General features: G+C 52.5%; 1 protein-coding gene and 1 pseudogene across 1 annotated transcript in view; both read right to left on the minus strand.

Moving 5' to 3' along the window:
• Positions 1-24,537, minus strand: part of LOC119964246 (probable voltage-dependent R-type calcium channel subunit alpha-1E) — a 1,062,240-nt gene that overhangs the window by 497,296 nt on the left and 540,407 nt on the right. The window contains exon 6 of the mRNA XM_038793526.1: positions 9,892-10,044. Coding sequence (XP_038649454.1) covers positions 9,892-10,044 — 153 coding nt within the window. The remainder of the gene's footprint in view (positions 1-9,891; positions 10,045-24,537) is intronic.
• Positions 5,266-5,925, minus strand: LOC119964999 (annotated as a pseudogene).

The following is a 24,537-nucleotide window of genomic DNA, read 5'->3' on the forward strand; positions in this document are numbered from 1 at the left end:
ATTGTATACACTTAGCAGAGTGACGTACAACTTGCAGATGGCATCAGACATCGTCATGTGATATCCAGCTCTCAGCAGAGTGTAAGATGCACACCAGGACAGTTGCACATAGGGGTAGTTCCAGGAGAGTCTATGTAATTCAAACAGTGACCTAGTCTGGATAGCATTCTGATTGTTACCTTATCACGGGTAATTCAATAAAACATCATTCTAGTTAAGTCACCATCCGTTCTGTATAAATCATTGCAAAGACAAGGTCACAGAACACAACATGGTTCCAGGAGTGTTGATGATTTGAAGGTAACAGCAGAAAAGACAAAGTGAAATCGTCCGAAGAACGAAAAAGAGAAGATTCTTCCACCGACCTGGTGAAATACGGCCATTGGCGACTCAACGTAACAAACAACGTTGAAGTTCGAGATGGAAGGTTTAAAGGCACCGCACCAGCTTCAAATCTCAGGTAATGTGGACAAAAGCTGGCGCATTTTCAAACAGCAGTTTAAGCTCCGTGTTTCAGCCCTTGGCCTGCAGGCACAGTAGGCGAAAGGCGCATTGCGATGCCGCTCATGGTGGGAACTTGACAAGCAATTGAAACCTACAATATCTTTGCTTTTGACAGCGAAGAGAAAAGCAAGAGATACAATGAGGTGATTAATCGGCATTGCTCTCCGAAAAGAATGAAACATTTAAAAGATATATTTTTCAGACTTGAGGCTGAAGGTCCAGTCCTGCAATTTGAGTGATCTAAAATCATCAATGATATGCAGCCAAATAGTAGTTGGCATGTCAAATGATAAGCTCTGTGAAAGATTGTTACAGGAGGAAGACCTGAAATTGGAAAACGTGATTAAGATTTGTCATATGAGTGAGTTGGCTGCACAGCAAATCCGTGCACTCACTTTGAAACATTTTGGCGCCAGCCAAAATAGAAGAAGACTCTGAGGAATTGAACAAATGAATGTGATATAAAATAGGATTATTAGTTAAAATAGTATAGATAATAGGGCCGATGGTAGTGAGCTCACAGACAAAGGACAAAGGAATTCAGCAAAGCCTGGCTAGAAAAGGGGAGGGTAGCCTCATGGAGAGAATGGTGAAAAGGATGCTGGGTAACAAGGGCCCAGGATTGAGAAATGAAAAGTGAGCCAATCAGGATATATGGCCAGGTCAGGAGGTGTATAGAATGACCAATGGGAAGCTTATATGTGAATCTTAATGTGATTTTGAATATATCTGCAGAGATCCTTTTGTCCTTGGTCTCTCTTGCTCCTGGCTCCCAGAAGACGGCTGTGTGTGTGTTATGAGGTCCTACGAGTAAGCCAGCCTTGCAAGTTGGTTATTATTAAATGATACTATACCTACAAATCCATCTCTCATTTTATTGAGCCAGACGACCGGATGAAGAATTTAACTATTAACAACTCCAGCGCCATCAGCACTTTGACCCGTATTATTCCTTGTGCCTGAATAAAGCTTGTAGTCTCACAGTTGAAGTAGATGCTGTATTTGTATGAGTTCGTTCTCTCTCCAGCGCTCATACTATGTTACATCTGAGCTGCCTGTCTGTGTCCTGCTCACCAGCTGCTGTTCCTGTGAAGAGTGTGTTGACTTCCTGTGTGTCTATATATACATCTATGGTGCTCCCTCTAGTGGTTACTTAGTTGTAGTGGATTTACATTAACCCCTTGTGTATATACAGTGATGCATATCACTACATCCCCACTTTCTTCTTTTTACATATTTTCTGTACTTTGTTAAAGAAAATTGTATTAAACAGGTAGATAAACAAGTTGTGATGATATTGATGATTATACAAAGCCAATTAATATTTATGAGTCCAATCTTAATTTAAAAAATGTATGAGTCCAAACTTTATGAATTTGTTTGGTTGAGTTTTTTTTGTCTGTTGTTGACGTGATGATATTGATATTAAAATTTCTTTGTTAATGTCATCAGTGTTCTTGTTTTTAAGTTTGCAACAAATCATCACAAGATGTTCGAATGGTCAAACCACTGATGTTGACTGATGTGGACTGTTTCTGTGCTTGTCATATCGATTTTGTGTGTCATCTGCCTTGAAAGCTGGTGTGCTTGTTTGTTCCGGAGCAAACGTTGACATGCAATGGTGTGTTTGTAGTCTTGTCATTGTTTGGGAGTGCTGTTGCATTGTCCTTCATGTGCAGAGTTGCACCATGTTGTGAAGGTCGTTGTTTCTTTGTTGTTGTTTCTGTCGTTTCTGTCTTTGTTGTTTTCGTTGTCGTACTTGTTGTTTTTGTTGTGCTTGTTGTTTCTATTTTTGTTGTTTTTGTTGTTGTTCTTGTTGTTTCTGTTGTGCTTGTTGTGTCTTTGTTATGCTTCTTGTTGGTGTTTTTGTTGTTGTTCTTGTAGTTTTTGAAATGAAAATGAAAATCGCTTATTGTCACGAGTAGGCTTCAAATGAAGTTACTGTGAAAAGCCCCTAGTCGCCACATTCCAGCGCCTGTCCAGGGAGGCTGATACAGGAATCGAACCGTGCTGCTGGCCTGCTTGGTCTGCTTTAAAAGCCAGCAATTTAGCTCAGTGTTGTTGTGCTTGTAGTTTTTGTGGTTGTTGTGCTTCTTGTTGTTTTTGTTGTTGCTGTTGTTGTTTCTGTTGTGCTTCTTGTGGTTTTTGTTGTTCTTGTTGCGTTCAATGACTGTTCCATGTGGGTAATTTGAGTCATTCTCAAATTTATTGGTGTCAGTGTCCTTTGTGGTATCTGATGTTTACACGTACATAAAAAGCAAGAGGGTAGCCAGGGAAAGGGTTGGCCCACTGAAGGATAGGCAAGGGAATCTATGTGTGGATCCAGAGGAAATGGGCGAGGTACTAAATGAATACTTTGCATCAGTATTCACCAAAGAGAAGGAATTGGTGGATGTTGAGTCTGGAGAAGGATGTGTAGATAGCCTGGGTCACATTGAGATCCAAAAAGACGAGGTGTTGGGCGTCTTGAAACATATTCAGGGCCTGATGGGATCTACCCCAGAATAATGAAGGAGGCTAGAGAGGAAATTGCTGAGGCCTTGACAAAAATCTTTGGATCCTCACTATCTTCAGGTGATGTCCCGGAGGACTGGAGAATAGACAATGTTGTTTCTTTGTTTAAGAAGGGGAGTAAGGATAATCCAGGGAACTACAGGCCCGTGAGCCTTACATCAGTGGTAGGGAAACTACTGGAGAGAATTCTTCGAGACAGGATCTACTCCCATTTGGAAGCAAATGGTCGTATTAGTGAGAGGCAGCATGGTTTTGTGAAGGGGAGGTCGTGTCTCACTAACTTGATAGAGTTTTTCGAAGAGGTCACAAAGATGATTGATGCAGGTAGGGCAATGGATGTTGTCGATATGGACTTCAGTAAGGCCTTTGACAAGGACCCTCATGGTAGACTGGTACAAAAGGTGAAGTCACATGGGATCAGGGGTGAGCTGGCAAGGTAGATACATAACTGGCTAGGTCATAGAAGGCAGAGAGTAGCAATGGAAGGGTGCTTTTCTAATTGGAGGACTGTGACTAGTGGTGTTCCGCAGGGATCAGTGCTGGGACCTTTGCTGTTCGTAGTATCTAAATGATTTAGAGGAAAATGTAACTGGTCTGATTAGTAAGTTTGCAGACGACACAAAGGTAGGTGGAATTGCGGATAGCGATGAGGACTGTCAGAGGATACAGTAGGATTTAGATCGTTTGGAGACTGAAAGGGGCAACACAGGTGGAGAAGGTAGTCAAGAAGGCATACGGCATGCTTGCCTTCATCGGCCGGGGCATTGAGTATAAGAATTGGCAAGTCATGTTGCAGCTATATAGAACCTTAGTTGGGCCACACTTGGAGTATAGTGTTCAATTCTGGTTGCCACACTACCAGAAGGATGTGGAGGATTTAGAGAGGGTGCAGAAGAGATTTACCAGGATGTTGCCTGGTATGGAGGGCATTCGCTATGAGGAGCAGTTGAATAAACTCGGTTTGTTCTCAACTGGAACAATGGAGGTTGAGGGGCGACCTGATAGAGGTCTATAAAATTATGAGGGGCATAGACAGAGTGGATAGTCAGAGGGTTTTCCCCAAGGTAGAGGTGTCAATTACTAGGGGGCATAGGTTTAAGGTGCGAGGGGCACGGTTTAGAGTAGATGTACGAGGCAAGTTTTTTACACAGAGGGGAGTGGGTGCCTGGAACTCGCTGCCGGAGGAGGTGGTGGAAGTAGGGACGATAGTGACATTTAAGGGGCATCTTGATAAATACATGAATAAGAAGGGAATAGAGGGATACGGACCCAGGAAGTGTAGAAGATTGCAGTTTAGTCGGCAGCATGGTCGGCACGGGCTTGGAGGGCCGAAGGGCCTGTTCCTGTGCTGTACTGTTCTTTGTTCTTTGTTCATTGAGCGTTTCCTCTTGTGGATTGTGAGAATGATCTGATGGTGCATTGATCTTGCCAACATCAGTCATTTGTGGTGGATTTGATAGATGAGATTTCAATTGATGTGGTCTCATTAGACTCATGTGTGGTTGTGCTTTGATTGTCAAGTTCTTTTGTACAGGCGAGCTGAGATCTGTCAGTCTCGGTGTGATCTTGCCCATCTTGTATGGGAACTGTGATTTCTTCGTCACTTGTCTCACATACAGTGGGTAGACTTACATTGTCTTCTTGTTGATTATGTGAGCTTGGTAGACTTTCATAGTCTGTTTCTGGTTGCTCAGATAAGGTTGATAGACCTTCATGGTCTTGTTCATGCACGGATTTCGCTCTGAAGTCTTTAGTTGCTTCCATTTTGGAGTCTATCTACGAGCCCTCTGTGGAGGCTTGCATCATTATCTGTGTGGAGTCTTTCATCGCTCTCTGTGTGGAGTTGTGCAGTGTTCTCTCTGTGGAGTCGATCTGTGCTCCCACAACGGAGTCATTCAGTACTCGCTGTGCGGCGTGTATACACACACATCTCTGGTGCTCACTCTAGTGGTTACTTAGTTGTAGTGTATTTACATTAACCCCTTGTGTATATACAGTGATGCATATAGCTACATGAAGCAGGTCAATGAGAAACGTGGTCTCAGTGAAGGCAGCCATTTTAAGTGGCTGACAGGAGCCGCCAACTTACGCCAGAAATGTGGCAACCGACATGGCCCACGGCAATGACCAGCATATGGAAAAGTATATTCCAGATGTGGCCGTACAAATCTTTTTGCGACACAACGTATTTCTTTTTTTAAAAAATGTATTGGTTATTTATTGCAGATGTTCCAGATGTTTTATATTTTACTTCTTCTCAACGTCATGCTCTGCTACTTCCTTTGCTCTCTTAGCACGGATTCCAAACAAACGTGTATTTGCACGAGCCTTATGGAGACTTGCAAAGCCCTTAAAATTCTTCTCATCCTCAGAGATCACCCGGGCCTTCTCGCTTTTGTATATATTCTTGTTTGGCATGACAGGTCCTAGCTGAGTTGCTACCTTAATTTCTTCAGCAGAAGAACCTCCCTTCTTCGGCGTTGAAGCCTTTCTTGGGAAGATGATTAACTTGGAGCGATATTCCTTCATTATACTGAATCACTGAATAGATTCAGTTGACTTGTTGCGCCATCAGTGATCAACAGCAATGCCAATAGTATGCACCACCCTCCTGTTAATGCCTGCAGCCTTTAGCTCCTCCAGGCTGAAGCCTTGTCCAGCACATACTTTGGTGTGATATCTGTCAGTGGGACACCTAACAACTGGTCGAAGGGGGCCAGCAACTGGACGTGGAGCGACGTGACGTGCTTTAGCCAACCGTGCCTGCGGACTTTTCTGGCTGGCTGGTTAAACCAAGTGCGGACTCTTTTCTGCCAGTCCTTGTGGGAATAGGGGTTCAGGATCATTCCATTCAGACTTGGGGCCATGGCTGCTTAATGAAGGGCTGAAATCCTTCAGGAGGGAAATGGCCGAAGGAAAAGGACCAGCGGTGCCCGAAGCAACATTTTTCATGTCCTACTGTGGACCAAATAAGATCAGTTAACGTGATTTATGAGATGCTTCCGAACAAACAGTTCTTCATTGATCTCATTTCAACCAAGGACCAGAAGAGTCCGACCAATAAAAGTGAAGAAGTAATTTCAAAAAATCACGACGTTTGCAAGGACAAACCTGAAACCATTGAAACCAGATGGAAAACTTTAGTGTGAATGAACGACACATTGGTAAAATGCGACCTCGACATGGAAATGAGGGGCTAACCTCCTCAGTTGGTCCACATTGCACAGGCTGAACGTGCAGCCGGAAGTTATCGATCAACCAAGACTGCCGATACAGTAAGAAGATCGAGACATTGGGTGAAATGTGAGCTTGAGTTAAGCGTGCACGCCACAACGTAGATGTTACTATTTTTCATTGTGGACATGAAAAGTGGGTCCATCATAGGAACGGATGCATGTGAGGTCCTGAACTTAGTTGAGTGACTGTCCGTTCCAGACAGCGTGTGGCCAGCCTAATTTTACAAATCTCAACGATGACAAATCAGATGAAGAGACGGAAGAGCCAAAGGGTATTCTAGACTTCTGCTTAGCAGTCTTCAAGAAGGTTTATATCCTCTGTGGCATGATACAGGAGCATGATGAGCCAATATTAAAGCATCTACAAGATGGGAATGTTAACTGTTCAGAGCGTGAACAGCCAATGAGCTTCACTCTGGAGTTTAAGTTCAAGCCTAATGAGTATTTTACAAATGAGGTAATTACGAAAGTATACCAGCTGGAATCGCGGCCTGACAAGCTTGAATCTTCATTCTTTGATGAATCAGAAATCACGGGATGCACAGGCTGCCAGATCGACTGGAAGAAAGGAAATAATGTCACACTGAAAATTATTAAAACAAAGCCAAAGCATAAGGATCGGAGTACCCGCAAAACAGTTATGAAAACTGTACCAAACGACTCATTCTTCATCTTCTTCAGTCCACCTGAAGTTCCACAGCATGGAATGTTAAATAAAAATTCTGCAGCAAAACTCAATGCTGACTTAGAAACTGGCTGCCTCCTGCGCGAACACAGAATTCCGTGTGCACTGTTGTATTTTACATAATCCTTGCAGTTGATTCTGACTCTGATGATGAGTATTACGATGACATATACGAAGACCATGAAGACGATGCAGAAAGTAAAGACTCAGAAGATGAACCAGAGGAATACGGCTATGAAATGCTGGTGAGGTTGTTTCATGGGAGTGATGGCAAACTAGTTGAAGATGCCTGTGAAGCGCTGATCCAGTGGTTTGTCGGGAATGACGAGGTGGTCACAAGGGACGCCCAGGCTATGCAGGACACCAAGAAGTGTGAAGGTTAAGATGGCGCATGCCAACATGGAAAGTGAAATTGCAGTAGCTGACACCTCGGAGGAACAGTGTTCGAATAAACTAATAACGGAAGACATAATACCAATTTTGGAGAAACTGGCTCCAGAGGGATATGGTGAATCGTCTCAGGCCTCTGAAATGGTTCCAGTAGTTGACTCCCCGATGCTCGAGGCCACCCCACTGAACGATGATACGAGGAGATGATACCTATATCAGTATGTAGTTCTATGACGACGGATGATGCGTACATAATATTGCAAGACCAGGAGGAGCCATCCCTTGGTTCATCAAGACCAGAGAACACATATATTGTGATTTTGTGTGATGAGGTGCCATCACACGGAGCTCAAACACGTAATGAAGGGTCAGCACCCAATGTTATAGATGTGGCTCCAACCTAGGCATCAGAGTTCGAGACTCTGTAACCACCCACTGAAGGCACAGACGTGGTCGTGACCACACAGTCCCTCGGACACACGCTGGCACGAAAAGTCCCAACTGATGATACACACATTGCTGCTCCCATGGTGTAGACCAGTAGCAAGACGGGGTTACCAAACCCAAAAAGAGGATAACTCACACAATCAGTCACAAAATAATAATCCAAACAAAAAAGAGGAAGAGAAGGAGAATGGGAGAGGCCATGAGTCCCATTGATGACACCAAGAGAGAAGACATTGATACTGTGGCTGACAAGCCAGAGAATGCACAATGATATAGCAGCAACAAAGACCACCGTGTAAGGACATAGAAAAAGAAGAAGCTGGTGACGCAGATGTGGCCAACAAGAATACATCCCGTCAAAAAAGCATTGCGTCGAAAGGATAAGGAGCAAAAAACAGGCATGAAAACCAGTCTTCAAAAAAGCTGACAAGTGCCCAGACGATCAGCGGGGTGATCTTGTAAGGGAGGCACAGTGACCTGTGCACAAGGGACTCACACCTATCAGGCAGATCATGTCTTTGGATGCATGAGTTAAATCTGTTTTACATAACCCACATGTGTAAAGGAATGATACCAATCATGGTTGTATATAAAGATCAACATCTCCAAAAGAAGGGGGATGTGGTGATATGCCTGTGAATAATATTGGGCAGGGCAGCAGCACAGTGGGTAGCACCATTGCTTCACAGCTCCAGGGTCCCAGGTTCAATTCCCAGCTTGGGTCACTGTCTGTATGGAGTTTGCACGTTCTCCCCGTGTCTGAGTGGGTTTCCTCCGGGTGAACGAAGGGCTCCGGTTTCCTTCCACAAGTCTCGAAACACATGCTGTTAGGTAACTTGGACATTCTGAATTCTCCTTCTGCGTACCCGAAGAGGCGACGGAATGTGGCGACTAGGGGCTTTTCACAGTAACTTCATTGCAGTGTTAATGTAAGCCTACTTGTGACACTAATAAAGGTTATTATTATTATTATTGTATACATATTAGCAGTGTGACCTCCAACAGCAGGTGGCGTCAGACATCAGTCATGTGACATCCAGCTCTCAGCAGAGTGTAAGATGTACACCAGGACAGTTGCACATAGGGGTAGTTCCAGGAGAGTCTATGCATTTCAAACAGTAACCTAGTCTGTATAGCATTCTGATTGTTACCTTACCACGTGTAAATCAATAAATCATCATTCTAGTTAAGTCACCATCCGTTCTGTATGAATCGTTGCAAAGGCAAGGTCACAGAACACAACATTCCCTGCACCCATCAGCCCAAAGCATGTTTCGCAATCTGAAAATAACAGTGAGGAAAAACAGTACAGTTGAGACCTTAGTGAATGGGACCGCCAACATGGTGACTTCTTAACCAATGAAATTTCAGGAACGTGAAAGCGGTAGCAGAAGGAATGAGAAGGTGGGTGAATGAAAAAGGGTGGATTGAATGTCAGGTCAGGGAGAGAATAAGAAATAATGAATGCGAAAATAAAAGAAAATTCTTGCGATGCTGGAATCTGAAACAAAACCAGAAAATGCTGGACATTCTCAGCAGGTCTGACAGCATCTGTGGAGAGTGAAGGAAGCTAACATTTCAAGTCTGGAAAGAGTCGTCCAATAATGAGAGTGTGCTGTGTGACTGTTAACTTCCCATAAATCAATTGTATATATCTATTTACAACCTCAAAACCCCTCCAAACTGCACCCTCACCCACTTCTGCATATCATTACTGCTCACTCCTCACCCTTGCAAGGTTACATTTACTTTGCTCCATCCCTGGTACATCTCCATTTTAACCTGGTTTATATCTGCTCACATACATCTGCCCTTCCTACTCTGGGAAAAATCCAAAGATTATCCCTATTTGTGATTGGTTGAGTGCCATCCTGATTTGTGACTGGCCGAAGAACTATTTTGGTTTGTGATTGGTTATCAGCCATCCTGGTCTGTGATTGGTTATGGGACCTCACAGTTACTGTTTGACACGGGTCCTGTTTTGTAACTGGCTGAGGGCAATCCTGGTTTATGTTTGGTCAAGGTTTGTGATTGGTTAAGGGCTCTCCTGCTTTGTAATTGGTCGAGGGCTCTCCTGGTCTGTGATTGGTCAAGGGCACTCCTGATGGCACTCACCAGTATTATTGGTGTAGCAGGTGAGGTGCAGCTTGCCGTAGTAGAACTCCAGGCCGATGATGGCAAACATGAGGATGGCGAAGAAGAGGAGCAGGCCGATCTGGAGAAGGGGGACCATTGCTTTTATGATGGACTTCAGCACAATCTGCAAACCTACAGGGAGGAATACAAAACATGTGTCAGAATGCAACATTCAGAGCAGCCTCATGTCACAGTCCAAAAATGCTCTGCCATCCTCTCAGCTCACTTGTCTCCACCTTGGAGAGACAGAGAGAATCTGCCTGAGGAAGACGGCACGAGAAGACAACATATAAAAGCAGCAGTTGAGCCTGAGAACTAGAGACAGAAAGATCAGGAAAGAGCCAGGAAGAGCCAGAGATATTTGGAAAGGATCAAAGAGACTCAGAGAGAGTCAAAGAGAGTGCCAGAGAGTCAAGAAGCGTGTCAGAAAGAAAGTCAGAGAGAGTGTCAGAAAACATGCCAGAGACAGCCAAAGATAAAGTTGGAGAGCGCCAGAGAGAGTAAGAGTCAGAGAGTGCCTGTAATAGATCAGAGTATCACAGATAGCCAAAGAGAGCCAGAGTGTTATTGAGCGAGTTAGACAGAGACAAAAAGAGAATCCTTCTACATTGTAAGGATTCTATGATTTGATGACAGAATGTCAGGAGAGAGTGTCAGAGAAAGTGCCAGAGAGAGTGGCTGGGAGAGTGCCAGAGACATGCCAGAGTTTCAGAGAGAGTGCCAGAGAGAGTTTCAGAGAGAGTGCAAAAGAGAGTGCCAGAGAGAGTGCCAGAGCGAGTGCCAGAGAGAGTGCCAGAGAGAGTGCCAGAGAGAGTGCCAGACAGTTCCAGAGAGAGTGCCAGAGAGAGTGCCAGAGCGAGTGCCAGAGCGAGTGCCAGAGAGAGTACCAGAGCGAGTGCCAGAGAGAGTGCCAGAGAGAGTGCCAGAGGGAGTGCCAGAGAGAGTGCCAGAGAGAGAGGCAGAAAGAGTGGCAGAAAGAGTGCCAGAGTGTGTATCGGAGGGAGTGCCAGAGAGAGTGCCAGAGAGAGTGCCAGAGGGAGTGCCAGAGAGAGTTCCAGAGAGAGTGCCAGAGAGAGTGCCAGAGGGAGTGCCAGAGAGAGTGCCAGAGAGAGTGCTAGAGAGAGTGCCAGAGAGAGTGCCAGAGTGAGTGCCAGCGGGAGTGCCAGAGAGTGCCAGAGTGCCAGAGGGAGTGCCTGAGAGAGAGCCAGAAAGAGTGGCAGAAAGAGTGCCAGAGGGAGTTTCAGAGAGTGTGCCAGAAAAAGTGCCAGAGAGAGTGTCCGGGCGAGTCAGAGCTGTTGCCAGAGGTAATGCCGGAGCTATTGCCAGATCAATTACCAGGAGAGAATGCTGGAGAGAATGCCAGAGTGAGAGCCAGAGTGAATATCCGGGAGTGTGTCAGGAGAGTGAGAGAGAGAGCCAGAGCTAATGAGAGCTATTACCAGCGAGAGTGAAAGAGAGAGGAACAGAGATAGCCAAAGTATGTCAGTGTGTTACTGAGCGATTTAGAAAGAGAGAGAGAGTTATGGGACTGGAGTTTACACTTGACGCGTGCTCAAAGTGAAACCCGCTCTGACCCGAGATTGTGTAGTCAAAGAGAGTGCCCGAGAAAGTGCCAGTGAGAGTCCCAGAAAGAGTCCCAGAGATAGGTCAGAGAGTCCGAGAGAGTGCCAGCAAGAGTGCCAGATAATGCCAGAGGGTGTCAGAGAGAGTGCCGGAGAGACAGAGTGACGGAGAGGGTCAGAATGAGTCAGGCAGAATATCAGAGAGAGTGCCATAGAGATTACCAAAGAGTCAGAGAGAACGTCAGAGAGTCTGGCAGAGCCTCGGAGGGAGTCAGAAAGTGTCAAAGGGAGTATCAGAAGGAGTGCCAGAGGGAGTGTCTGGGATAGTCCAGAGGGAGTGGCAGAAGGAATGTCGGGAGAGTCCGGAGGGAGTGCCAGAGGGAGTTTATGGGAGAATCCGGAGGGAGGCAAAGAGGGAGTGCCTGGGAGAGTCAGAAGGGAATGCCAGAGGTAGTGTCTGGGAGAGTCCGGAGGGAGTGCCAGAGGGAGTTTCTGGGAGAATCCGGAGGGAGTCCCAGAGGGAGTGTATGGGAGAGTCCGGAGGGAGTGTCTGGGAAAGTCTGGAGGGAATGCCAGAGGGAGTGTCTGGGAGAGTCTGGAGGGAGTACCAGAGGGAGTGTCTGGGAGAGTCCGGAGGGTGCCAGAGGGAGTGTCTGGGAGAGTCCGGAGGAAGGCCCAGAGGGAGTGTCTGGCAGAGTCCGGAGGGAGTGCCAGAGCGGGTGTCCGTGAGAATCCGGAGGATGCCAGAGGGAGTGTCTGGGAGAGTCCGGAGGGAGTGCCAGAGGGAGTGTCTGGGAGAGACCGGAGGGAGTACCAGAGGGTGTTTCTGGGAAAGTCCGCAGGGAATGAAAGAGGGAGTGTCTGGGAGAGTCCGGAGGGAGTGCCAGAGGGAGTGTCTGGGAGAGTCCGGAGGGAGTGCCAGAGGGAGTGTGTGGGTGAATCCGGAGGGAGTCCCATAGCGAGTGTCTAGGAGAGTCCGGAGTGTGCCAGAGGGAGTGTCTGGGAGAGTCCGGAGGGAGTGCCAGAGGGAGTGTCTGGGAGAGTCCGGAGGGAGTGCCAGAGGGAGTTTCTGGGAGAGTCCGGAGGGAGTGCCAGAGGGAGTGTCTGGGAGAGTCCGGAGGGAGTGCCAGAGGGAGTGTGTGGGTGAATCCGGAGGGAGTCCCATAGCGAGTGTCTAGGAGAGTCCGGAGTGTGCCAGAGGGAGTGTCTGGGAGAGACCGGAGGGAGTACCAGAGGGTGTTTCTGGGAAAGTCCGCAGGGAATGAAAGAGGGAGTGTCTGGGAGAGTCCGGAGGGAGTGCCAGAGGGAGTGTCTGGGAGAGTCCGGAGGGAGTGCCAGAGGGAGTGTCTGGGTGAATCCGGAGGGAGTCCCATAGCGAGTGTCTAGGAGAGTCCGGAGGGTGCCAGAGGGAGTGTCTGGGAGAGTCCGGAGGGAGTGCCAGAGGGAGTGTCTGGGAGAGTCCGGAGGGAGGGCCAGAGGGAGTTTCTGGGAGAGTCCGGAGGGAGTGCCAGAGGGAGTGTCTGGGAGAGTTCGGCGGGAGTGCTCGAGGGAGTGTCTGGGAGAGTCCGGAAGGAGTGCCAAAGGGAGTGTCTGGGAGAGTCCGGAGGGAATGCCAGAGGGAGTGTCTGGGAGAGTCCGGAGGAAGTGCCAGAGGGAGTTTCTGGGAGAATCCGGAGGGAGTGTCTAGGAGAATCCGGAGGGAGTGCCAGAGGGAGTGTCTGGGAGAGTCCAGAGGGAGTGCCAGAGGGAGTTTCTGGGAGAGTCCGGAGGGAGTGCCAGAGGGAGTGTCTGAGAGAGTCCGGAGGGAGTGTCTGGGAATGTCTGGAGGGAGTGCCAGAGGGAGTGTCTGGGAGAGGCCGAAGGTAGTGTCTGGGAGAGTCCGGAGGGATTACCAGAGGGAGTGTCTGGGAGTCCCGGAGGGAGTGTCTGCGAGAGTCCGGAGGGAATGCCAGAGGGAGTGTCTGGGAGAGTCCGGAGGGAGTGCCAGACCGAGTGTTTGGGAGAATCAGGAGGGGGTTCCAGAGAGAGTTTCTGGGTGAGTCCGCAGGGAATGCCAGAGGGAGTGTCTAGGAGAGTCCGGAGGGAGTGCCAGAGCGAGTGTCTAGGAGAGTCCGCAGGGAGTGCCTGATGGAGTGTCTGGCAGAGTCCGGAGGGAGTGCCAGAGGGAGTGTCTGGGAGAGTCAGGAGGGAGTGCCAGAGGGAGTGTCTTGGAGAGTCCGGAGGGAGTGTCTGGGAGAGTGCCAGAGGGAGTTTCAGAGAGAGTGCCAGAAAGAGAGCCAGAAGGAGTGGCAGAAAGAGTGGCAGAAAGAGTGCCAGAGAGAGTGCCAGAGAGAGTGCAAGAGAGAGTGTCCGGGCGAGTCAGAGATGTTGCCAGAGGTTCTGCCAGAGGGAGTTTCTGGGAGAATCCGGAGGGAGTCCCAGAGGGAGTCCCAGAGGGAGTGCATGGGAGAGTCCGGAGGGAGTGTCTGGGAAAGTCCGGAGGGAGTGTCTGGGAAAGTCTGGAGGGAGTGCCAGAGGGAGTGTCTGGGAGAGACCGGAGGGAGTGTCTGGGAGAGTCCGGAGGGAATGCCAGAGGGAGTGTCTGGGATAGTGTGGAGGGAATGCCAGAGGGAGTGTCTGGAGAGTCCGGAGGGAGTGCCAGACCGAGCGTCAAGGAGAGTCCGGAGGGAGTTCCAGAGGGAGTTTCTGGGAGAGTCCGCAGGGAATGCCAGAGGGAGTGTCTGGGAGAGTCTGGAGGGAGTACCAGAGGGGGTGTCTGGGAGAGTCCGGAGGGTGCCAGAGGGAGTGTCTGGGAGAGTCCGGAAGGAGGCCCAGAGGGAGTGTCTGGGCAGAGTCCGGAGCGAGTGCCAGAGCGGAGTGTCCGGAGATCCGGAGGGATGCCAGAGGGAGTGGCTGGGAGAGTCCGGAGGGAGTGCCAGAGGAGTGTCTGGGAGAGTCCGGAGGGAGTCCCTACCAGAAAGAGAGCCAGAGAGTGGCAGAAAGAGGGCCGAAAGATGCCAGAGAGAGTGCAAGAGAGAGTGTCCGGGCGAGTCAGATATGTTGCCAGAGGTACTGCCAGAGGGAGTTTCTGGAGAATCCGGAGGGAGTCCCAGAGGGAGTGTATGGGAGAGTCCGGAGGGAGTGTCTGGGAAAGTCCGGAGGGAGTGTCTGGGAAAGTCTGGAGGGAGTGCCAGAGGGAGTGTCTGGGAGAGACCGGAGGGAGTGTCTGGGAGAGTCCGGAGGGAATGCCAGAGGGAGTGTCTGGGATAGTGTGGAGGGAATGCCAGAGGGAGTGTCTGGGAGAGTCCGGAGGGAGTGCCAGAGGGAGTGTCTGGGATAGTCTGGAGGGAGTGCCAGAGGGAGTGTCTGGGATAGTCTGGAGGGAGTGCCAGAGGGAGTGTCTGGGAGAGTCCACAGTGAGTGTCTGGGAGACTCCCAGAGGGAGTATCTGGGAGAGTCCGGGGGATTACCAGAGGGAGTGTCTGGTAGAGTCCGGAAGGTGTGCCAGAGAGAGTGTCTGGGAGAGTCCGGAGGGAGTGCCAGAGGGAGTGTCTGGGAGAGTCCGGAAGGTGTGCCAGAGGGAGTGTCTGGCAGAGTCTGGAGGGATTACCAGAGGGAGTGTCTGGGAGAGTCCGGAGGGATTACCAGAGGGAGCGTCTGGGAGAGTCCGGAGGGCGTGCCAGAGGGAGTGTCTGGGAGAGTCCAGATGGAGTGTCTGGGAGTGTCCCAGAGGGAGTGTCTGGGAGAGTCCGGAGGGTGTGTCTGGAAGAGTCCGGAGGGAGTGCCAGAGAGAGAGTCTGGGAGAGTCTGGAGGGAGTGCGAGAGGGAGTGTCTGGGAGAGTCCGGAGGGAGTGCCAGAGGGAGTGTCTGGGAGAATCCGGAGGGACTACCAGAGGGAGTGTCTGGGAGAGTCCGGAGGGAGTGCCAGAGGGAGTGTCTGGGAGAGTCCGGAGGGAGTGCCAGAGGGAGTGTCTGGGGAGAATCCGGAGGGAGTGCCAGAGGAGTGTCTGGGAGAGTCCAGAGGGAATGCCAGAGGGAGTGTCTGGGAGAGTCCAGAGGGAGTGTCTGGGAGAGTCCGCAGGGAGTGCAGATGGAGTGTCTGGAGGGTCCGGAGGAATGCCAGAGGGACTGTCTGGGAGAGGTCCGGAGGGAGTGTCTAGGAGAGTCCGGAGGGATACCAGAGGATTGTCTGGGAGAGTCCGGATGGGCGTGCAGAGGGAGTGTCTGGGGTGTCCGGAGGGAGTTTCTGGGAGAGTCCAGAGGGAGTGTCTGGGAGAGTCCTGAGGGAGTGCCAGAGGGAGTGTCTGGGAGAGTCCGGAGGGAGTGCCAGAGGGAGTGTCTAGGAGAGTCCAGAGGAAAGTGTCTGGGAGAGACCCAGATGGAGTGTCTGGGAGACTAGGGATGGAGTGTCTGGGAGAGTGCCAGAGGGAGTGTCCTGGAGAGTCCCGGAGGGAGTGCCCGTGGGAGTGAGTGTCCTGGAGAGTCCGGAGGGAGTGCCAGTGGGCGTGTCTGGGAGAGTCCGGAGGGAGTGGAAGAGGGAGTGTCTGGGAGAGTCCGGAGGGAGTACCAGAGGGTGTTTCTGGGAATGTCCGCAGGGAGTGCCAGATGGAGTGTCTGGGAGATTCCGGAGGGAGTGCCAAATCGAGTGTCTAGGAGAGTCCGCAGGGAGTGCCAGAGGGAGTGTCTGGGAGAGTCCAGAGGGAATGCCAGAGGGAGTGTCTGGGAGAGTCCAGAGGGAGTGTCTGGGAGAGTTCGCAAGGAGTGCCAGATGGAGTGTCTGGGAGAGTCCGGAGGGAATGCCAGACGGACTGTCTGGGAGAGTCCGGAGGGAGTGTCTAGGAGAGTCCGGAGGGATTACCAGAGGGATTGTCTGGGAGAGTCCGGAGGGCGTGCCAGAGGGAGTGTCTGGGAGTGTCCGGAGGGAGTGCCAGAGGGAGTTTCTGGTAGAGTCCAGAGGGTGTGTCTGGGAGAGTCCTGAGGAAGTGCCAGAGGGAGTGTCTGGGAGAGTCCGGAGGGAGTGCCAGAGGGAGTGTCTAGGAGAGTCCAGAGGAAGTGTCTGGGAGAGTCCCAGATGGAGTGTCTGGGAGACTAGGGATGGAGTGTCTGGGAGAGTGCCAGTGGGAGTGTCTGGGAGAGTCCGGAGGGAGTGTCTGGGAGAGTGCCAGTGGGCGTGTCTGGGAGGGTCCGGAGGGAGTGCCCGAGGGAGTGTCTGGGAGAGTCCGGAGGGAGTGCCAGTGGGCGTGTCTGGGAGAGTCCGGAGGGAGTGCCAGAGGGAGTGTCTGGGAGAGTCCGGAGGGAGTGCCGGAGGGAGTTTCTTGGAGAATCCAGAGGGAGTCCCAGAGGGCGTGTACGGGAGAGTCCGGAGGGAGTGTCTGGGAAAGTCCGGAGGGAGTGTCTGGGAAAGTCTGGAGGGAATGCCAGAGGGAGTGTCTGGCATAGTGTGGAGGGAATGCCAGAGGGAGTGTCTGGGAGAGTCCGGAGGGAGTGCCAGAGGGAGTGTCTGGGATAGTCTGGAGGGAGTGCCAGAGGGAGTGTCTGGGATAGTCTGGAGGGCGTGCCAGAGGGAGTGTCTGGGAGAGTCCAGATGGAGTGTCTGGGAGTGTCCCAGAGGGAGTGTCTGGGAGAGTCCGGAGGGTGTGTCTGGAAGAGTGCCAGTTGGAGTGTCTGCGAGAGTCCGGAGGGAGTGCCAGAGGGAGTGTCTGGGAGAATCCGGAGGGACTGCCAGAGGGAGTGTCTGGGAGAGTCCGGAGGGAGTGCCAGAGGGAGTGTCTGGGAGAGTCCGGAGGGAGTGCCAGAGGGAGTGTCTGGGAGAATCCGGAGAGAGTGCCAGAGGGAGTGTCTGGGAGTGTCCAGAGGGAATGCCAGAGGGAGTGTCTGGGAGAGTCCAGAGGGAGTGTCTGGGAGAGTCCGCAGGGAGTGCCAGATGGAGTGTCTGGGAGAGTCCGGAGGGAATGCCAGAGGGACTGTCTGGGAGAGTCCGGAGGGAGTGTCTAGGAGAGTCCGGAGGGATTACCAGAGGGATTGTCTGGGAGAGTCCGGAGGGCGTGCCAGAGGGAGTGTCTGGGAGTGTCCGGAGGGAGTGCCAGAGGGAGTTTCTGGGAGAGTCCAGATGGAGTGTCTGGGAGAGTCCTGAGGGAGTTCCAGAGGGAGTGTCTGGGAGAGTCCGGAGGGAGTGCCAGAGGGAGTGTCTAGGAGAGTCCAGAGGAAGTGTCTGGGAGAGTCCCAGATGGAGTGTCTGGGAGACTAGGGATGGAGTGTCTGGGAGAGTGCCAGAGGGAGTGTCTGGGAGAGTCCGAAGGGAGTGCCCGAGGGAGTGTCTGGGAGAGTCCGGAGGGAGTGCCAGTGGGCGTGTCTGGGAGAGTCCGGAGGGAGTGGAAGAGGGAGTGTCTGGGAGAGTCCGGAGGGAGTACCAGAGGGTGTTTCTGGGAAAGTCCGCAGGGAGTGCCAGATGGAGTGTCTGGGAGAGTCCGGAGGGAGTGCCATAGCGAGTGTCTAGGAGAGTCCGCAGGGAGTGCCAGAGGGAGTGTCTGGGAAAGTCCAGAGGGAATGCCAGAGGGAGTGTCTGGGAGAGTCCAGAGGGAGTGTCTGGGAGAGTTCGCAGGGAGTGCCAGATGGAGTGTCTGGGAGAGTCCGGAGGGAATGCCAGAGGGACTGTCTGGGAGAGTCCGGAGGGAGTGTCTAGGAGAGTCCGGAGGGATTACTAGAGGGATTGTCTGGGAGAGTCCGGAGGGCGTGCCAGAGGGAGTGTCTGGGAGTGTCCGGAGGGAGTGCCAGAGGGAGTTTCTGGTAGAGTCCAGAGGGAGTGTCTGGGAGAGTCCTGAGGGAGTGCCAGAGGGAGTGTCTGGGAGAGTCCGGAGGGAGTGCCAGAGGGAGTGTCTAGGAGAGTCCAGAGGAAGTATCTGGGAGAGTCCCAGATGGAGTGTCTGGGAGACTAGGGATGGAGTGTCTGGGAGAGTGCCAGTGGGAGTGTCTGGGAGAGTCCGGAGGGAGTGTCTGGGAGAGTGCCAGTGGGTGTGTCTGGGAGGGTCCGGAGGGAGTGCCCGAGGGAGTGTCTGGGAGAGTCCGGAGGGAGTGCCAGTGGGCGTGTCTGGGAGAGTCCGGAGGGAGTGCCAGAGGGAGTGTCTGGGAGAGTCCGGAGGGAGTGCCAGAGGGAGTTTCTTGGAGAATCCGGAGGGAGTCCCAGAGTGAGTGTAGGGGAGAGTCCGGAGGGAGTGTCTGGGAAAGTCCGGAGGGAGTGTCTGGGAAAGTCTGGAGGGAGTGCCAGAGGGACTGTCTGGGAGAGACCGGAGGGAGTGTCTGGGAGAGACCGGAGGGAGTGTCTGGGAGAGTCCGGAGGGAATGCCAAAGGGCGTGTCTGGGATAGTCCGGAGGGAATGCCAGAGGGAGTGTCTGGGAGAGTCCGGAGGGAATGTCTGGGAGAGTGCCAGAGGGAGTGTCAGAGAGAGTGCCAGAGACAGTGCCAGAGAGAGTGCCAGAGGGAGTTTCAGAGAGAGTGCCAGAAAGAGAGCCAGAAGGAGTGGCAGAAAGAGTGGCAGAAAGAGTGCCAGAGAGAGTGCCATAGAGAGTGCAAGAGAGAGTGTCCGGGCGAGTCAGAGATGTTGCCAGAGGTACTGCCAGAGGGAGTTTCTGGGAGAATCCGGAGGGGGTCCCAGAGGGAGTGTATGGGAGAGTCCGGAGGGAGTGTCTGGGAAAGTCCGGAGGGAGTGTCTGGGAAAGTCTGAAGGGAGTGCCAGAGGGAGTGTCTGGGAGAGACCGGAGGGAGTGTCTGGGAGAGTCCGGAGGGAATGCCAGAAGGAGTGTCTGGGATAGTGTGGAGGGAATGCCAGAGGGAGTGTCTGGGAGAGTCCGGAGGGAGTGCCAGACCGAGCGTCAAGGAGAGTCCGGAGGGAGTTCCAGAGGGAGTTTCTGGGAGAGTCCGCAGGGAATGCCAGAGGGAGTGTCTGGGAGAGTCTGGAGGGAGTACCAGAGGGAGTGTCTGGGAGAGTCCGGAGGGTGCCAGAGGGAGTGTCTGGGAGAGTCCGGAGGAAGGCCCAGAGGGAGTGTCTGGCAGAGTCCGGAGGGAGTGCCAGAGGGAGTGTCTGGGAGAGACCGGAGGGAGTACCAGAGGGTGTTTCTGGGTGAATCCGGAGGGAGTCCCATAGCGAGTGTCTGGGAGAGTCCGGAGAGAGTGTCTGGGAGAGTCCGGGGGGAGTGCCAGAGGGAGTGTCTGGGAGAGACCGGAGGGAGTACCAGAGGGTGTTTCTGGGAAAGTCCGCAGGGAATGAAAGAGGGAGTGTCTGGGAGAGTCCGGAAGGAGTGCCAGAGGGAGTGTCTGGGAGAGTCCGGAGGGAGTGCCAGAGGGAGTGTCTGGGAGAGTCCGGAGGGAGTGCCAGAGGGAGTGTCTGGGAGAGACCGGAGGGAGTACCAGAGGGTGTTTCTGGGAAAGTCCGCAGGGAATGAAAGAGGGAGTGTCTGGGAGAGTCCGGAAGGAGTGCCAGAGGGAGTGTCTGGGAGAGTCCGGAGGGAGTGCCAGAGGGAGTGTCTGGGTGAATCCGGAGGGAGTCCCATAGCGAGTGTCTGGGAGAGTCTGGAGAGAGTGTCTGGGAGAGTCCGGGGGGAGTGTCTGGGAGAGTCTGGAGGGTGTGCCAGAGAGCGTGTCTGGGAGAGTCCGGAGGGAGTTGCCGAGGGAGTGTCTGGGAGAGTCCGGAGGGAGTGCCAGAGGGAGTTTCTGGGAGTGTCCGGAGGGAGTACCAGAGGGAGTTTCTGGGAGAGTCCGCAGGGAGTCCCAGATGGATAGTCTGGGAGAGTCCGGAGGTAGTGCCAGAGGGAGTGTCTGGGAGAGTCGAGAGGGAGTGTCTGGGAGAGACCGGAGGGACTACCAGAGGGAGTGTCTGGGAGTGTCCGGAGGGAATGCCAGAGGGAGTGTCTGGGAAAGTCCGGGCGGAGTGTCTGGGAAGGTCTGCAGGGAGTGCCAGAGGGAGTGTCTGGGAGAATCCGGAGGGAGTGCCGGAGGGAGTGTCTGGGAAAGTCCGGACGGAGTGTCTGGGAGAGTCTGGAGGGAGTGACAGAGGGAGTGTCTGGGGGAGTCCGGAGGGAGTGGCTGGGAAAGTCCGGAGGGAGTGTCTGGGAAAGTCTGGAGGGAGTGCCAGAGGGAGTGTCTGGCAGAGTCCGGAGGGAGTGCCAGAGGGAGTGTCTGGAGAGTCCAGAGGGAATGCCAGAGGGAGTGTCTGGAAGAGTCCGGAGGGAGTGCCAGACCGAGTGTCTGGGAGAGTCCAGAGGGAGTGCCAGAGGGAGTTTCTGGGAGAGTCCGCAGGGAATGCCAGAGGGAGCGTCTGGAAGAGTCCGGAGGAAGTCCCAGTGGGAGTGTCTGGGAGAGTCCGGAGGGTGCCAGAGTGAGTGTCTGGGAGAGTCCGGAGGAAGTCCCAGTGGGAGTGTCTGGGAGAGTCTGGAGGGAGTGCCAGAGGGAGTGTCTGGGAGAGTCCGGAGTGAGTGCCAGAGGGAATTTCTGGGAGTGTCCGGAGGGAGTGCCAGTGGGAGTGTCTGGGAGACTCCGGAGGGAGTACCAGAGGGAGTTTCTGGTAGAGTCCGCAGGGAATGAAAGAGGGAGTGTCTGGGAGACTCCACAGGGAGTGCCAGATGGAGTGTCTGGGAGAGTCTGGAGGAAATGCCAGAGGGAGTGTCTGGGAGAGTCCAGAGGGAGTGTCTGGGAGAGTCCGCAGGGAGTGCCAGATGGAGTGTCTGGGAGAGTCCGGAGGGAATGCCAGAGGGACTGTCTGGGAGAGTCCGGAGGGAGTGCCAGAGGGAGTGTCTGGGAGAGTCCGGAGGGAGTGCCAGAGGGAGTGTCTGGGAGAGTCCGGAGGGAGTGCCAGAGGGAGTGTCTGGGAGAGTCCGGAGGGAGTGCCAGAGGGAGTGTCTGGGAGAGTCCGGAGGGAGTGCCAGAGGGAGTGTCTGGGAGGGTGGTAGAGGGAGTGCCAACAGGAGTTCCAAATAAGGTGCCAGAGAGTTTGCCAGAGTGTGTCAAAGAGTATCAGAGAGTTGGATAAATTCAGAGCATGTAGTGTCGGAGAGAATGCCAGAACAAGTGTCAGAGCCAGTGTCAGAGGGAGTGCAATAGACAGTGCCAGAGAGAGGCAGAGAGACAACCAGTGCGACTCTGAGGCAGTGTCAGGAAAGAGTGTTAGGGGAGTGTGTCAGGAGAGTGTGCCAGAGAGAGGGAGACAAGGCAGGTGCCAAAGAGAATGTCAGGCAGAGTCAGAGTGTCCGGGAGAGCCAGAGAGAGAGTGGCAGAGTGAGTGCTGGAGAGAGTGTCTGGGAGAGGCGGAGAGAGTGACCAGGAGATCAGGGTGAGTTAGAGAGGGAATGGCAGAGAGAATGCCAGAGGGAGTCAGAGAAATTGCCACAGAAAGAGCCACAAAGAATGTAACAGAGAGTCAGTGGGAGAGTGCCAGAGTGAGAGCCAGAGAGTGTGTCAATGGAGGGTGTCAGAGAGAGTACCAGAGCGATTCAGAGAGCGTGTCAGGAAATAGTGTGTCAGGAAAGACGGTGTCAGAAAAGAGAGTGTCAGGAAAGAGTGCCAGAGAGAGAGAGAGACAGTGCGAGTGCCAGAGAGAGTGTCTGGGAGAGTCAGAGAGTGTCCAGTAGAGTCAGAGAGAATGTCTGGAAGAGTCACAGAGAGAGCAGCACAGAGAGTGCCAGAGGGAGTCAGAGAAAGTGCCAGAGAGAATGCCACAAGGAGTGTAAGAGAGAGTGCCATTTTGCGTGCCAGATAGTCAGGGACAGTCAGAGAGAGAGTGTCTTTGAGAGGGTTAGAAAGAGCTAAAAAGAGTTATATGCCTGAATTGTGCAGCTGGGGCATGCTTGAAGTGAAACCCGCTCTGTCCTGGGTTTGTGTAGTTAAACTGACATTACACTGGGTGCCAATAAAGGCCCATCCAGCGTTCAATGCGCCTGCTGATTGGAGCTCTGCGCAGGCTGGGGCAGGTCCAATGAGGACATGGTGGAGATATTTAACCCAAACACAGCTTCCTGAAGGCTGCCAGGAGTTTTGTGAGAAGCTGAGGGCGCTGTGTGGCTTAGGAGCAATAACATTATTGCTGCGCAGCAAAGGCAGCAGCGTCAGGAGGCCATGGAAGGTTAAGGGCAAGTCGGGTTGTCAAGGTGTCCCTCCTTTCACAGATGAGTGCCTGTCTGTGCTGGTAGAGGTGGTCCGTGTCGGGTGCTTATTCCTGATGGACAGCAAGAGAGATCTCGGCGTGCAGGTCCACAATTCCATAAAAGTGGCAGCACAGGTGGAAATGGTGGTAAAGAAAGTATATGGCATGCTTGCCTTCATCGGGCGGGCTATCGAGTATAAAAGTTCGCAAATTATGTTACAGTTATATAGACCGTTGGTTGGGCCATATATGGAATCCTGTGTCCAATTCTGGTCACCACACTACCAAAAGGATGTAGAGGCTTTGGAGAGAGTACAGAAAAGGTTTACCACGATGTTGACTCGTATGGAGGGTATTAACTATGAGGAAAGATTTTATAAACTGGGATTATTCTCCCTGGAGAGACGGAGACTGAGCGGCGACCTGATAGAAGCCTCTAAAATTATAAGGAGTATAGATAGGGTGAACAGTTGGAGGCTTTTTCCCCGGGCGGAAATGACAATTACAAGGGGGCACAAGTTCAAGGTGAGGGGGGATAGGTTCAGTGGAGATGTGTGGGGGTCGTTTTTACACAGAGGGTGGTGGTGGCCTGGAATGTACTGCCAAGTGAGGTGGTTGAGGCAGATAGGTTAGCGACCGTTAAGACTTATCTGGACAGACACATGAACAGACGGGGTACAGAAGAATATAAGCGGTTGGTCTAGATAGGACACGTGATCGGCACATGCTTGGAGGGCCAAAGGGCCTGTTCCTGTGCTGTATTGCTCTTTGTTCTTTGAAAGCCACCCCACCTAACTGAGAATGCCTGGACGGAAGACCAGTGGGCACAATATTATGCACCACATCTGGCTGCAGTACTGCAAAATGTTCAGTTATCTTCTGTGATTGGCAAGGCTTAAAGTACAAAGATGGTACAGACCTGCGCAGAGAGTTGTTGTCGGCTGTCCATTCCCCTGGGTTCTCAGGAGGTTTAATGTGTATGTGAACTGGCACTGATACCTCCCCTGCCAAGTCTGGACTGTCAGCACAGGCTGCAGTGCATTGAGCAGGATGGTGTGCCAGAGGGGGCATCTAAAATTATCCTCCAGAAAATGAAACACTAATGAGCCTTTCTATTGTCCCCAGTCCGGAGAAGACAAATCACAATAATGCAGAGATCCGATGAACTGCTAACAGAAATCCCCAATCTGCTCTTCCTGACTCGGAGCGAGCGAGATGCCCTGGATTTGGATTGCCAATGGCCAGTTTGCTCCTCTCATCCTGGTGAGACGGGGGTCTGGGATGAAGCTAAGAGTGCACGTCTAAGGTGCGTGTGCTGGGAGTACGGGTTGCATGTCCCCCTATGGGCACCGGAGGATAACCGGCCGCTGTACACAAACCAAAAGGGGTACCACTCAATGAACCTACATGTGGTCTGTGACCATCAGCTGCACATAGTACACCTCTGCGCCCAATGCCCGGGCAGTGTGCACGATTCCTTCATCCTGGCACACTTACCTGACATGTTCGAGGGGCACATCCCCGGCTGAAGGGTTGGCTCCTGGGTGACAGGGGTTACCTGCTGCGGCCATGGCTGATGAAGCCTATCTGCAGGCCACAGAACGACGCGGAGACCCGCTACAATGACACCTATACAGAGACTAGGAATGTGATGAGCCGTGCTTCGGCCTCTTGATGATGTAGTTCAGGTGCTTGGACTGCTCTGGAGGGGCCCTCCAGTATGAGGCTGAGAGGGTCGCCCGCATCATGGTGGCCTGCTGCAGCAGAGGGGCAATGGGCTGGAGAGGGAGGATGAAGAGGAAGGGCAGGCCTCGTCTGATGAGGAGGATGCGGGCAAGCGGGGATAATGAGCAGGACATGGGGCCCAGGAAGGGACGGGACGCCGCACGACTTTTACGCCAGGGCCAGCGCGCATGGGACGCACTGATCGCGTCCAGGTTCGCCGACTAGGA

The sequence above is a fragment of the Scyliorhinus canicula genome, chromosome 4, assembly GCF_902713615.1.
Source record: "Scyliorhinus canicula chromosome 4, sScyCan1.1, whole genome shotgun sequence".
In the NCBI taxonomy this organism is placed as follows: Eukaryota; Metazoa; Chordata; class Chondrichthyes; order Carcharhiniformes; family Scyliorhinidae; genus Scyliorhinus; species Scyliorhinus canicula.